Below are 15,741 nucleotides of genomic sequence, written 5' to 3' on the forward strand. Positions count from 1 at the left end.
TCACTGAGAAAGGGCATTTTACCCAGGGTATATGTTCAATTATTCCTGAGCTGGAAGGACCCAGTTTGTATTACGGATTCCTCATGAATATATTAGTACCACCATAGCTATGATGTCATAGTCTGGGAAGAGGCTAGGGAAGTGTCAAGAGTTCACCAAAACAATTCTTGCTGGTTAGAGAAAGTACAAGAGAAGGGAAGATTAGCTATAGGGTTGTCTGAGAGAGTTCTTGGAGAAGATTCCTTTTCCTGCCTCCTATCCTTCAAAGTCTTCCCTAGCTGCTCATTCTATGCTCTAACTACCCTTATCCCACACACTTTTATGGAACCCCATTGAAGTTCAGAGGCTGTTTGTTATTTACAGTTGTGGAAAGAGGAAAGGCAGCACACAAGGGTCACCTCTATGACTCTGACTCTCACTTATTCTCCACTTCCTATTTCGCTTTACCTAGGCAGATCAGAATTCTGTGGGAAATTAACCCTCAAAGAACTGAGTCCCTGACCTTCAAGAAGGGGGCTTCCCCCGTTGGCTTACAGGGTTAGAATCAGGGATTAACTATATATGCAGCGTTTCCTAGAGCTTCAGAGGGCTCTGAAAACACTATAAATAGCACATGGTGCATTAGTGGAATCTTTAGCTTTGAAAGAAATCACTTCCTTTGGCCTTTGGAACAAGGGGAGGGATGTGTAGAGAGAGCTTGACAGCTGAGTGAGTGTGGCCAGCCTGTGTGGGGCTCTGGCAGCCCAAAGCTTTGTCTTTAGAACTGTTAAGGCTTCTCCTTCCTTGTCAGTGACTGCCCCCCTGTCTTTTCCTCCACTTCATATGATTTTCTTTCCTGAGAATGAACCACAGGCAATATGGTACAGTGTAGAAAACACCACATTTGGAGATACAGTTTAAATCTCATCTCTGTTCCTTATTAACAGTATGACCTTGGAGGGCATTTCATTTATCTGGGTCTCATTTTTTTTTATCTGTAAGATGAGGGATTTGGATTAAGTAATCTCTGAGGTTCTTTTCAGCTATAGAACAAAGTTTCAATGACCTCTGGAAAGCGAGGAGGTGGAAACAGGCCTTTTTCATAAAGGGGTCTAGGGGTCTAGGATGGGGGAACCATTAACATATTTTGTCCTTTCTGGCCCCCCCCCCGGGGATTTTTTTAAAGGAGCAGTGGGAGTTTCTGAAATCTAGGCTTAGCAAAGTGGCCACTGGGCCCTCTCTTGGGCTCTAAATTGTCATGTTTCCAGTTGTCAAGATGAGGGAAGCAGGTGCCAATTAGCAATGATTAGTTAAGCTCTGGGAAGAACAAGAATCCTTTGTAAACTCCTAGCTTAAAGTTCTTACTATATGAATTCAACTCATCATTCTCTCATCATAGCAGGAAGGCTAAGGATTTCTATTCCTCTTTCACAAATAGGCAAACAAGGAAATACGAAGGCACAATGAGTTTTCTAAGCTCTCTCTCTCTCTCTCTCTCTCTCTGTCTTTCTCTCACACACACACCATAGGGTACCAGTCTCTCTCCATACAATGAATAATCTTTCTATGATCCTTACTGTATTACTCAAATGACTTTAATAATAATACTTACCCATTTGCATGTTATATGTCAGTAGAAGGTGAGCTCCATGAGGGTAAAAACTGGTTTTTATTTTGTTTGATTTTGTTTGTACCCTGGCACTTACCATAGTTCCTTGCATAAGAGAGGTGCCTAAGATGTGGTTGTTGGTTTGTATTGGTTAATCCAACCAAAGGGTGCTGATAGAGGAACAGAAAAGGCAAGATTTTAAGTTCGGTATTAGTGGAATACCTGGTAAGAGAAACCAAAGCTTCTCAAAGAGTAAGGCAGAGCAGCATTTCTTCTTCTGGCAATTTGGGTTCTGCTGTCCCACTTCTGGGTAGGCAGACAAGGCTTGGGTTTGCCCCTCCCCAGCTCCCTGACTAGAGACATCCTATCCATTACCCAGCCCCAAAGCTGAAATTAAGCTGGCTCAGGAGGGGATGTTTGGAGATCCCCGACACCCAAATAACCAGAAGAAAAGTTTTTTAAAAATGTTAATTCAATGAAGCAAAACAGTTATGTTGTTTGCCTCCACGTGGACAAGCCCTGGGTCAGAAATTGAATTTTTCATTTTCAGCTATTGTTTTGGCCTCCTATAGACAATGCCTGAAAGGACCAAGGGAGAAAGGTTGCTTAGTAACTGGGATGTCCCTGGAGTATTACTGGTTCCCAGAGGCCTTTTGGGAACAGCTCAAAGCCTTACAAGCCCCAGCCTTTGGCAGTCATTTCCTGTGGTGGCTTTAGGACTGAAAAAAGGAACTTGGCCCTGAGGAGAGGGGGCAGAAATAGTAACTTCTTATAAACCTTATCCAGTTCATAGATTCATAGAATTTCAGTGTTAGAATAAATCTTAAAAATAACAGAATTCTCCTAGTTACTACGGGCTAGTTTGGGATTTCCTTTTCAAAGCTGGTTAGGCCCTTGCCTAGGAAACCAGAACTGGGAGATAAGAGCTCAGAGGTCACCATTCCATTCTCCCTAAACTTTCAAGACAAAGGACCAGTTGGTGAATGTCCATCACTAGAGAAGGTCTGGGAACTCCCACCAGGAAAAGCCACAATTGCCATTGAGGGGCAATGGCCCCCAATCCCAGCACGATGACTGATAATAGAGGCCTTAAGCTAAGTGGTCCTAGTCTTGGCTGGGGGTGTGGGGTGGGGCCAGAGATGATTGGCAAGACTGAGTAGTAGTGTGGAAAGAAAACTGGCTCTAAAGTCAAAGGCCTTGGCTTGAAATGCCACCTCTTATGGTTACTACCTGTGTGATTCCTCATCTGAAAAAGTGAGAGATTAGACTAGATGTCCTTTGAGGTTCCTTCCAGTTCTGGATCTATATTTTATGATTCCCAGTAGATCAAAATAAGGTCACTGAGGGCTAGTGATGGGGCAAAGAGATATTTTCCCCCTGCTCAATCCCCTTTAAGTGCGGCCTCTACCTTTACATACTTATTCCTCTTATTGTCTCCCAATATCAGCCAATGAGATTGCCCCTTTACAGTCTAGCCTATATATTCACCATCTGCTCCTTTGCTTCCTTTCACAGCCCATTCCTCCAATACAGAGACAATTTCAGTGGAATGTAGACTGTAGAGGGAGAGAAAGCAGTGGGCACCAGGGCCTTAGTCCTTGGATCAAATTCTCTCTCATTTTCTGTTGCCTTCAGCTCCTTCCCCTGCCTTCAGACCAGGACAAACACTCTTTTGGAAAAGGGACTGTTTATTTTTTGCTTTTCTTTGCATAGTAGCCTGGCACATAGTAGGTGCTTAATAAATACTAGTTGACTGACTGACTTTCCCCAGGCAGACCCAAGGCCCCTGAGAAATTGCCTTTCTACATAAGGAATGATGCATGCTCAGCCAGGGGGTCTCCTTCTGATTTGGATAGTTGAGCAGCAGCAGGGGCCGTATAACAAATGCTCACTTCCCTTTGGTCTCTGGAGCAGAGGAAGTGATGCTGGAAGCCTTGACACCTGGGTGAGGGTGGCTGACTTGAATAGGCCTCTGCTTCCCTGACCTTGTCTCTGTAACCCTGTGTCAATCTCTCTGCCCCCAAATGTCTGCCTTCCTTTATATTTTTTATTCCCTTTGGCTTAATTTCCCCCTCTTTCTTTAGATAGGATGGATGGATTGGAGCCCTGGGAAGCTATGGTTAACAAAGGCAGAAACTACTCTGTCATGTGAGCCACAGGAAGCAAGAAGAACTTACCACTTCCTGCCTTCCTGCCCCTTTGGGTCCTGACACTGGGGCTAAGCTCCCAGCCTCTCAAAAGGGCCCCCAATGAGGAACCTAGAATGAGGTGGAGGTGGTGTTGGGATATGGTGTAAAGAGTGCTAGGGATTCAGGGCCTGCACTCAAAGCCCAGCTCAGCAACTTACTACCTGCATGACCGAGATCCAGTCATTTCCCCTTTCTTAACTCAAGTTTTCTAATGTGTAAAATAAGGGGGTTGAACTTCTAAGGTTCCTTCTGGCTCCATATATGATTCCAGGACCCAGACCTTCCATAATTTGCCCATAGTAGTCTGCCAAGCCAAATGATCACCTACCTGCTCTCTACCTGCCCACTATGGTGAAGCCAACAGCAGTTGTGTGTCCCCATGAAGTCTGCTTCTGTTGCCATCCCTTTGGGGGAGGGCTAGGATCTGCCTGCCCAGATCTCCAGGGTTTCAACAAAGGTATGAAGAAATGAAAGATACGAGAGGGGATGCAAAGCAATGAATGCCACTCAAAAGTGAAGAAATTATCACAGGGCGTGGAAAGGTTATTCTTTGTGCTTCCGTCCTCTCCTTCTCTACAGAGAACCAGAGCCTGGAGAAAAGTTGGGACAATGAACCTCTCTTTCTTCAGTGCAGAGGTGGGGGACCATGGTTATGGAATATTACATACACTGTTAGATGTAGAACTTCTGCCAAGCCCTCTGCCAGACAGTCACTGTTATCACACTGTCCCAGCAGAGCCTCTGGAAGAACTAAATCTCAGTGCTATGACCACGTGAACAGGGACTGATACTCAGGAAAAGCATTCATGCCTGGTCGCTTAACTGTTTACCAATGTCTCTCCTCTGCTCTTCTCCCTCTCCCCCTCCCCCACCCCTTCTCTCTTGGACACCCAAGCATTTTAGCCCATTGTAGCTTAGAACTCCTAAGCTCAAGTGATCTACCAGCTGCAGCTTCTCCAGTAGCAGGAATTCCAGGTGTGTACCACCCACTGATGCCCACTGGTGACTGATTTCTTAAATAATACCAGTGGCAGGGACCTTCCCCTAGTATCTTCATAGGCCCTGAAGGTGGTATGAGTATGCAAGGGGAATTTACCTTCTTACCAACCCTGATTTTGTGACTGTGCCCTTCAGAAGAAGGCTGGCCTCTTTTCCTTGCACTTTCATGGCTGAATCTGGCCCTCTTAATAGTTCCTATTTAGTATAATAACCAGGAGAGGGGTACTGGCCAGGGCCTCAAAACTTACCATTTTGCCCTGAAGCTAGACTGGCTAGCTCCAGCTCCACCAGCACAATAGCCACCATCTTGGCCATCTAGCCCTGGCATTCATCCCAATAGACTGATAGAAAAGTCAAACCAAAGTGCCATAAGTGACACTGGCCTGCTGGGCACTAACTTCTACCTGCTCATATCCCTCTCCCTCTCTCCTACCCCTAACTCCCACCCCCATCTCCCACATCCTTCTCTAGGGAACTTGGGAGGAGAAACTATTCATTAATAATTTTATTAAATAATAAATTGGCAGGCAGATGAGCAGGAAGGTTGGTATACAAGGGTAGTTCCTGCTTTTGGTAAGGTAATTTATCAATAACATCCCCCCTTCCAGCCTCCCCTCCATATCCATAGTTATAGCCTCTACAGAGCATGAAGGTAAGTTGAATATGGAAAATGCCCCATACCACTGATTACCCTCACCCCTACCTCCAGCTTCTGTGGCTGGGACCTTTAAAAGGGTACCATATCTCACCCCTGGTACCTGTGTACCCTCAGGTAGCCCCTTAAGCTTTCCCAGTGCTTCCTGGGGCTCACCACTCCTCCCTCCCACAGATTGACTAGAATTAGTCTGCCCTCCACTGCTGTAGCCTGTTTTACTGATTGCCTCCTAGAAGCCACTATTCTCCTGCCCCTGAGACACCCCAGGAGCCCCTGCATTCCCAGCCCTTCAGCAGCCACGAGCAGCCAAACCTCAGTCCTACTTCCAGTGTCCCTGCTGAGGTTGGGAATCCCTCCCCCACCTCTTTGGGGGTGGGGTGGAGTTTACCACTTCCTTCCCTGCCAGCCTAAGTCCTGCTTCTGTGATTATACCCTTAGAGATGAAGCTGGGCTCCATTTCTGGCACCTATATTCATACCCTCTCTTTGTCCCCCATCCCATGCAGCAACCCAGAATTTCCCTCATTTAACAACCTAAAGGTAGCAATCGTAGGCCCTCCAGTTTGGCACTCAGCTCCCTGCTAGCCTGATCATCTCTCCCTTTGACATCACCACTGTTGCTGATTTTGAGCCTCACCTCCCAAGCCTGCTGGCCTGCTTTGTCACCTTATCCCCACAGGCTGTTGGAATAGCCGAATTCGGTGTCAAAGAGAGTATCAACCTGCTAAGAACAGATATTAACCCCTGACCTCTGAAGAGAAGCCAAGACTACCCTTCTGACCCGCATACATCCTAGAAGCCCCTCAGAAACTCCCTAAATTAACATCTCAGGAGGAATCAATCCAGCTCCCATCTGGTTGCTCACCGGGCTAGCCATATCACTGGTTCTTACCTGCCAGGTCCCAACTGTTCTATTGGCTGCTTAGGGGTACAAACAGTTCCATGGAAAAGCAGGAACTACCCCTGTATACCAACCTTCCTGCTCATCTGCCTGCCAATTTATTATTTAATAAAATTATTAATGAATAGCTTCTCCTTCTCCCCAGTTCCCTAGAGAAGGATGTGGGAGATGGGGTGGGGGTTGGGGACAGGAGAGAGGGAGAGGGAGGGAGAGAGAGACAGAGAAAGAGAGAGAGAGACAGACAGAGACAGAGAGACAGAGAGAGACAGGGAAATTTGTTCACTTCCTATTTTCTCTTCTCAGACTTTACAGCAACTTTGAAAGGAGTCTGGGTTCTACCTGGACACCTATACTAACCTTCACCAGACTCTGAAATCTCTACCAGTTAACATTCAAGGAAAGGTTGCCTAGGCGGCAGTGTCTTAAGCCCCCAGTGCCACCACTCTTCCCTGCACTACTGTCTGATCACCTAGCAACAGTCACCACCTAGCCCTGACCACCAAAGATTATTCGTGGCACCCTCAAAGTCTTTTGCTCTTGCTCACTAAGAGCTATCAAAACCTGCCTTGCTCTTCACTTCGATATCCCACCCTGCCCTTCACTGCCAATGACTACTTGACCTTCATCATTGTGCCACAAAAATACCCTGACGTGTCGAGTCTCTCCAGACCAACTTTTGGGTGCCCCTACCTTTCTTGTTTTCTCCCTTAGTTGCTACCTTGTGGGGAAAAGAAGTGCCAGTTTCTTAACCTCTTTACCAGTTTTTTGCATACTTGGTCCACCCATCCTACCCCTATTAAACTAAACTATTGTCTGGGTTGCTCACTCTTCCATTGAGGACAATGACTACTGTCTTCCATTGGCAAAATTCCAGATTTGGGACACCTAAGTAAATATTTCAAAGGACAAGTAGCTGAGAAGAGGTGGATTTGTGCTGAAGGAGGGCATGCAGTAAGGCTGGTTTAAAACCAAACTTGTTTTTAGAACATGTAAGATACCCCTGTATCCCAAGGAAGCCTAACTTGTCAGTCTTTCTACCCTAAAAAGCCTTAGCCAAAATATGTCGCAGTTAATGTACAGAGCCCATTGTCCCTAGAGGGAAGGAAAAGAATCCTTTTTTGAGTCCCAATCTGCCTGCTCACCTTTGGCTTGGTGCTAAAGAAGAGATACACTGGATCATAATACCAGTGATCGGTAGCCTGGTCCAAAGGCCAGCAGACAGCATCTCTAGTATGCCATCTGGGACCTTCATGATGATCTAGCTGCACTTAGCCTGATAAATCTGCAAGGTCTTAGTTTGTGCTGAATTCCTTCTAGGGAAAAGGGAATAGGGGAGGATTTTGGGTCATAATTTTCTAGGAGTCTAAAGAGTAAGGCTCTGAGCGCCTTCAGAAATGACTGGCCTTTCAAGATTAGGTGTTTCATCACCCTTCTGTTCTCTCCTTCCACCCCTGAAATCAAAAGTGTTTTACCTTCTGGTCTTGGCTAGACCCCCATGCTAGGTGACTTGGGGGTCCAGATCATAGGCACATATCAACTTTTCCCTCAGTGTTTCCTAAGGAGAAACAAGAGCTATCTGGGCTGGAAAAAAAAATGGGTTCTGAACATTTCTCCAGATCACTCTGAACATTGTCTTGTTTCCTTGGAATATTTTTGATCCCCACTTTCCACTTAGGTTGGCCTAGAGAACTTGAATGAACTGGACCTAAGGGCCTGTATGAGGACTTGCTTGTTAGCCATATGTCTCAGAATTGCTCAGCCACATGGCTCAGTAAATGGGCTCCCCCCACTGGTTTATTTCCTGATGATCTGGGAATCACAGCCTGGCTCTAACTATAGCTACTCCTCCTCTCAATGGCCCTCAACAGGCTGGTCAAGTGTGAAGGAAGGGGTCTGAGCTACCAAAGAGGGCTTTCCCTGCTAGGAAGGGGGCTTGGGAGCAGCTTTGGGATGTTCTAGTGAACAAAATTCCATTCATTTGACTGTTCTTGTGGCTTCTCCCCCACAATGATTGGCCATTAGTTGCCCCACCAGAAAAATCACCTCAGTGTGTTTGCATTCATAGCCTGTGTTTTTTTGGAGTATTCAGACTAATTATTTAATCAGAAAATGATCATTTCCTGCCCTCCTCCAATGCGATTTGAAAATATTTGCTGTGTGCTTTCATTCTATCTTAAGAGCCAGATTTTCCCCCTTTCTATCAAGATAACAATTCCTAATTTCATAACGGAAAATTGATTTTATATTCAGGACAAAAATTGGACTTGCAGGTAGCTTTTTGGAGATACCCATTTGTTCTATAAAGTAAAAGATGCCAACATTAGATACCCTGGGAAGGAAATGTGGGTCATACCTTCAACCAAACAATCAACAAGCATCTATTAATTATCTGTTGAGTACCAGGCACTGTATTAAATGCTAGACATACAAAGACAAAAATACAACAATTTCTGCCCTCAAGGAGTTCACATTCTATAAAATTCAGGGAATTTACAGTTTAAATGGGGAGACACACACAAAGAAACAACTCTAGCACAGAGTGCTGCATCACCACCTTGTAGTGATATAAATACCATATGTTAAGGCTGTAGAATAGAAGGGCAAAGTCTTGTGAGACTTAAGGATGATCTTGGGAGCCCATTAGATAGATAGATGTTGTTCAGTTGTGCCTGACTCTTCGTGATCACCATTTGGAGTTTTCTTGGCAAAGATTTTGCAGTGGTTTGCCATTTCCTTCTCCAGCTCATTTTACAGATGTGGAAACTGAGGCAAATAGTGACTTGCTCAGGGTCACACAGCCAGTAAGTGTCAGGCTATATTTGAACTCAGGTCTTCCTAATTCCAGGCCCAGCACTCTATCTACTGTGCCACCTCACTGCTCCTAGATAGACACATATGTACATACATATATACATACATACAAACACATACATATGCATACATGTATGTACGTATGCAGAGAAACCTGGAAAAATACATAGATATGTACATATAGATGTGTGCATGTGTATGTATACATATACACATATAGGCTTGTATGTGTGTGTATAAGTGTACCCAGGTTTGTCTGGATTTTGTAAGAACACTATTTCTGTAACACTTTTTTCCTCCTTGTTTAAGTGCTATGGCATATATTATTGTACCCTACGAAGGCTTTTATAAGTAAGACAGATATTATCCTTGTTTTACAGATGAGGCAACAAAGACCTCAGAAAATTAAGTGCTCAGGGTCACACAACATAGTGAACTAGTAGTCTCAAACACAGAATTAGGATCTAAGTCTCCAGCTCTGAGTTCAGGGCTTTTCTCAGTGTACTGCAGTGTTTTCTGCTTGCCCCTTCTCTCCTGATCAGATGGAGTGGAAGATATATCTCCCATAACCTGATCTCATTCTCATCTTGTTCCCTGTGTCGACCAGGTATGGGTTTCAGTTGGACCACACTGGTATTCCAGATTGCACCCATCACTGGATGGCCAGTTCTCTAGAACAAAGTCCAAATTGAATCTTGACCTGTGCTTTTTGTCTATTTGCCCTAATGAAACCAATTCTGGGTTTCTTTGTCCCTGGTCCTAGCTGGGAACTGCTATCTGAGTGTTTCTTCATTTTGGTAATGGGCTAATCCCTGGAAAAGTCCTGCCCTTGTGTGTTGGAATGTTGGCAATGACTATTATACTCTTTACCATAACCTGTAACACATTGATCACATGAAATAATGGTCAAGGTTTCACTTTCTTTTCTACCTCTGAAGCTCAGGTAGCAGCAGGGTCAGAGAGTGGTTAGAGTTGGATGGGTGGGGATACTAGTTCTTTGGACTAGCAATCTATAAACAGGTTATTTAGATGGAGTTTTAGATGTCTGGCTTCTGGTTTGTGGTTGAGTTCCTTTTCACCAATCTAGAGCCATTATCGAATGTAGATGGCTACATCTGCCCTGACAAAAAGCATGCTTTCCTAAATGTAAAATTTCTCTCTGTCACTTGGTCATTGGCTGTGTGACTTAGTTGATTAGAGTGTGACACTGATGGGCTTGTAGTTGTAGAGTGAATCCCCAAATGGCCCGCTTAGCTTGGCCCTGTTCCTTAGCCCATATGGGATTGAGATCCTAACCCTGGCCTTCTCAACATGCGTTATTGGTGACTGGGTGTCCAAACAAAACACCAAGAACAATTCAATGCAGCCTATATCCATAACTGGGACCCCCAATTATACTAGGTCCAATTGATGATGAGTGAATTCTATAATCCCGAAAAATGGAAAAATGTCACCTTTTCCTAATCTTTCCCAAGCCCTACTTTCCCTGCTAATTCTTTCATTTCTGTTGCTAGCATGACCATCCTCAAAATTACCCATACTTGAAATCATGAGTCACAGTACTCAGAACTCAGAAAGACCTTAGACATCACAGGATCATTCAATACGAGGATTCTTAACCTTTTTTCATGTCTCCAACCCTGTTGGCTGGTGAAGCCCACAGACTCCTCAGAATATTGGTTTTAAAAGCATAAAATACAATTCACAGCATTATAAGGAAACTACCATACTGAAATACAGTTATTAAAATATTTTTTTAAAATAAGTTCACAGATCCCAGGTTAAGAACCCCTCATCTAGCCAAACTTGCTTCATTTTTATAGATGGGAAATGAAGCCCAGAAAGTGCAAGTGACTTGCCCATAGTCATCTAAGTAGTAAATAGCAGAGCTGAGATTTGAACTCCAATCTCCTCTAGGTCTAGGTGAAGTACTTCCCCTCTCCCACCTACTATGTTGTCTGATACTGTTGAAAAGGTGACGGCTTTAAACTTAGGTTTTTTTATTACCCATGTGACTGTGGGCAATTTACTTTCCAGCTTTGGGCCTCAGTTTCCCTTATCTGTACAAATGAGGTGGAAGGCTAGATCAATAGTATCAAATATGAAACACAAATAGAAATGCATCCCTATGGGACACATATTGACTTAGAAAACCATTAATTAGCATCATCTATATTGTATTTTTGTTCTGTTAAACACATCATAATTATATTTTAATCTGGTTCACAGCCCAGAATTTTAAGCCTCTAAGCTAGATGGCTCTAAAGCTGTAAATCTAAGATCTTAAGTTATCTTAGACTCTTTCCTCTATCATGCTCACATGCAATCAGTTGCCAAGTTCAAGTCTACTTTTTCAATTCATCCCCTCTTTCTATTCCCATTGCTATTCCAGGATATGATTAGACACATGCCCCTCCCCCCACACAACAGCAAAGAAAATAGCATCACCTGATAGATCCTCAGATTTGCTGTCACATAATCTTCACTTATTAAGGGCCTGAACCTCATCTCTATGAGGCTGCAAATCTCCCCAAACTATCATCACTAGCTCTGTCCTGGCTGGTCAACTAGCATGTTCACCTCCTTTTGCCCAACTCTGACCAATTACTAGAGACAAGGTAATCTTAAAAATAACTGTTTTTTTTAAACTAAAGAAACTGTATTTTGGGTGATTACGAGTAATAACAATGACTTGAGTCTTTGATGGTTTCATTGCCGTCCTTTATGTACAGTCCCTATGCTTCACTACAAGACATATTGGGGTGGCAGGCCTAGTGTGTCTAGCATAGATTTTCAGCCATGATTATTGGGAGGTAGACAGACTGTTAATTGTCTGGGAGAAACCTTATTTCTGTGGCATCACATCCTATAGTCATCTCTCAATTATCCATGAAATAAAGTGGTATATACATAATTCCACTGGATGCTAATTTTTTTTTTTTTTACTATTTGCCTTCATAATGCAGCCAGAAGCACCAACTCAGTCACGTGGGTGCACCCCCTCCACATGTCTGGCCAGATCTTTTCCTTACAGCCACACCATGGGGTGGGGGTGGTCGGACTGGACAGTTCTCCGAGGAAAATTCCAAAGTGAGGCTGCTTTGGGCTCTTTGGGTTGTCTTGATCATCTGAACTGAAATCTGTCTCTTTTGTCTATTTAGTTCCCCGGGGCCAAAAAACTAGCAGCCAGTTAGAAACCAGACTGGAGAATCCCTCGAGTCTGCTCTGGCAGCCAATCCCAAGGTCTGCACCTCAGTGAGAAGAGAACTATATGCCCCAAGCCAAGTGTGGACTAAGTGATGTCCGTCAGCGGGCTAGGGCCGAATGACAAAGGATTCTCTTCTGGTGGGCCATCAAACCTGCTCTGCCAATGAGCTGCTGCAGGCTGACCCACTATGGGCTGGATCCTCAGGGTGGGGGTCCTAGACCATTTTCATCCGTGACAACCCCAACTCAGCCCACCACTGCCCTCTCGCGCCCTGATCCTCCCACCCGCCTCCCTCCAGCAAGTGGGAAAAAATGCAACCCTAGCCCAGACAGAGTGCTTTGCCTGGCCTGGACCATGGAGGGTTTCCAGGGGGCAGGTGTAGGCATTAGAGCGCCTGGGGGACAATGCCCCTACATTATCTAGATCTACAGCAATAGCTCGACGAGGTGGTGGTTGGGGGGGGGGGGGGGGGGGGGCGTTGTGCTTTTCCTGCAACTAGCCTAGGAGTGGGCGCGCCAGCCCGGGGCCAGCAGATCTGCCCGCTCCCCCCACCGCTGCAGCAAAGGCAGGCTGACGGGGAGCCTGTTGTGTTCCCCAGTTCAGACCCACCCGGCACAAGCACGCAAGGCATAGGCAGGCACCACACAGCCCGCAGCCCAACGGCGGCCGCCCTGCTAGCCGGGTTTTGCTTTGTCTTCCGTCCCCCGATCTCCCGCCCCTTTTACCCCGAGGGGCAAAGGAGGGCCAAGCACACGTGCGAAAGCGCCTTTCTTTTTCAAGGAGGAGACTCCCGCACCCGGCACTGGGGAGGGGAAGGTAGGGCAGGGAGGGCCGGAGGAGAGCGTGGGGCTAGATGGGGGCACCGCCGAGCCTCACTTGTGCACAGAGAAAGTTGGCCAATTGGGGCTGGAAGAGGGGGTCCCCCAGGGGGGCTACCTAAGCTGCAGTTGGCCTGTGTGACCGTGGGTGGGGGGCGGGGAAGCCGAGAGTCTGGCAGGGAGCCGGCGAAGGGTCCTTACCTGGAATAAAGTCTCTTGGTGGCTGAATTCTGGACCTCATCACTGGTCAGGCAAGCCATGAATTACCGAGAAGAGACAGTCCCTTCGGGGCGCGAGCACTCAGTCGGCGGCAGCAGCATGAAAAGGCGACCAAACCCCAGAGAGGCAGTCCGAGGGAGAAAGGCTAGTGGGGCGCTGCGCCCTGACAGTCTCCCGCGGCCAGCAGACAGATAGCGAGCTAGAACGATGGCAGCAGCGGCTAGGAAGTGATGTATAGGCAAATAAAGTCTGGGGCAGGCCCCTCCCTCGCCCTCCTGCCCCCCGCCCCCCGCCCGTGATGTCATACCCGTGCACTGGGGAAGGGGGGACCGAGCTGCCTTTGCTCTTTGGTGACCAGTGACAGCCGCCCCCCAATGCTCTCGCTTGGTGTGGGTTGTTCTGGGGCTGACCGACAGCGGAAGACACCCGGCTGGCCCCTTGGGCATTGTCTCTTGCCTTTGGGGGAAGGGGGCAAGGGGACTGAGGAGAGGGATTCCTTCCAGCCTTTTCTGACTGGGACACGAATGAAAACACTTCTGAATTGAGAACTTCATCAAAGGGAAGCCGCCTAGGGTGTTGTAAAAAGAAGCAAAATTGTGAGGGCCTGGCACTCAGGCATCTTAGTCTCAATAATAATATTCCTCAAAACAACTCTGGGAGTTAGGGAGAGAGAGCAAGTGTATTTATCTCCATTTTACAGATGAGGAAACTAAGTCTCAGAGAGCTTAAGTGATTTGCCTTTGGTCACAAAGATAGAAAGCTTTGAAGCTAGGACTTGGATCCAAGTTTCCCGAGACTAAGTCCAATGCACTTTCCATTAAATCGTAGCACTTACTGATTTCACTAACTTCCAGGGCTGACCTTCTTGCTAGCTTCCCTCCATTCAGTGAGAAAGGGAATTTTTAAGACCTACCATAGACAGATTTAAGGATGGAGGATTCACAATTGACTGGGCAATAAAATACATAAGGACAAGATAAGAAATGGCTTTTTGATTCCCTAAGGAATTGCTTGCCAAGGCTTGGGTGACATTACCTGTGGGTTCTAGAATGTGTACCTTGGTGGCATACTCAGCCAGAAAGAGATTGGTGGTACACAAATAGAGGAATGTATTTAGCCTACTTCTAGGCTGTGTTGCTGGAGTCAGCATTTCCATAGAAGCGTTCAAATGGCCAGGGTTTAGAGGCATCGTATTTTTAAAAATCTCAGCTTGAATTCTTCTGGCCCTCAAAATATTCTCTTCCTCCTCTGGTGTCTACATCTACCCCTCCTTGGGAAGTCAGTGTATGCTTAGGAAGAATCCAACTGACTTGAAAAGCAGCCACAAATACATGTAATTAGGAAGGCAAAATGATGAGGGGGGGTAGAGAAGGCTTGCAGGCATGCATATTCAAACCAAACCAACTTTTGGTTTGTCTGTACTGCTGCTACTTCAACACATTCTAAGCCTGTGGCCATGGTCACACTTAGCCACACCCTTAGCATGTTCCTAGATTTGATAGAAACTGGGCTTCAGTAGCTGAAGCAGAGAATGGAAAAAAAAATCAAGAGGACATCTCAGGCCTGAGTGGGTTTGTTTTTCCTACAGAGGAAATTAGGTAGGAGAATGAGAACCAGCTGTGCTTCACTGCCTATTTCCCCCAGTTCCCACTCTCATACACCCCACACAAAAACCCTCACCAGAGACGGAAAGGGCCTTCCTTCTAAGGGCCACAGCTGCTGGCTGGCATGATGCAGACTGTGGGCAGTCAGCACCATTGTGTCAAGCCTGGGTAAGGGAAGAGCAAAGGCAAATGGAATGGGGAGAAAGAAGGCCATCCCTTGTATGTGGTTCCTTGCCCAGTTAGCTGCATTCCACAACTTTAACTCAGGGAGCAGACTTAGAAATCATTTTTAGTTTCCCCAACCACAAGGTCTATGAAGTGTCTTTGGCCACAATGCTTCAGACAGGGAAGCAGCAAGCCAGCAAGGATCCAGTGGGTGTGAGTTTCAATTCTGGCTCTCAAGCAAAATATGACAAAATTTTATTCTCAGCAATTCCTCCAACCCTGTACCCTGAAGAAGGGGGTAGTATCTGGAGTCCAACACTGCCAGTACTTCCTGAGTAGAGGCAACCACTGAAGTGGGGGAAACCTCTATACAGTTGGCAGGGCTCATAGCCAGGTCACCAGGCCACAGGGCAGAATGCCTCTGTTGACTCCTGCTCCTTTTCCTACCCAGAGGCAGCGCCTTGTCTCTTTTCCTGCACACATCACAGTGCCTGTGCCAAATTGCCCTGCTTAGGCAAGATCAGAGATGGGTAGCTATACCTGCTTTTTTCTTACTATGTAGTGATATGAGAAGAAAGGGTTATT

The 15,741-nt window shown here is 46.1% G+C and overlaps 1 protein-coding gene across 1 annotated transcript in view; it reads right to left on the reverse strand.

The window, feature by feature from the left end:
- The window catches only part of GPSM1 (G protein signaling modulator 1), a 135,965-nt gene extending 122,140 nt beyond the window's left edge, over positions 1-13,825 (reverse strand). The window contains exon 1 of the mRNA XM_036751770.1: positions 13,370-13,825. Coding sequence (XP_036607665.1) covers positions 13,370-13,428 — 59 coding nt within the window. The 5' untranslated portion in view covers positions 13,429-13,825. The remainder of the gene's footprint in view (positions 1-13,369) is intronic.
- Positions 13,826-15,741: the final 1,916 nt, after the last annotated feature.

Source organism: Trichosurus vulpecula, chromosome 3, assembly GCF_011100635.1.
Source record: "Trichosurus vulpecula isolate mTriVul1 chromosome 3, mTriVul1.pri, whole genome shotgun sequence".
Taxonomy (NCBI): Eukaryota; Metazoa; Chordata; class Mammalia; order Diprotodontia; family Phalangeridae; genus Trichosurus; species Trichosurus vulpecula.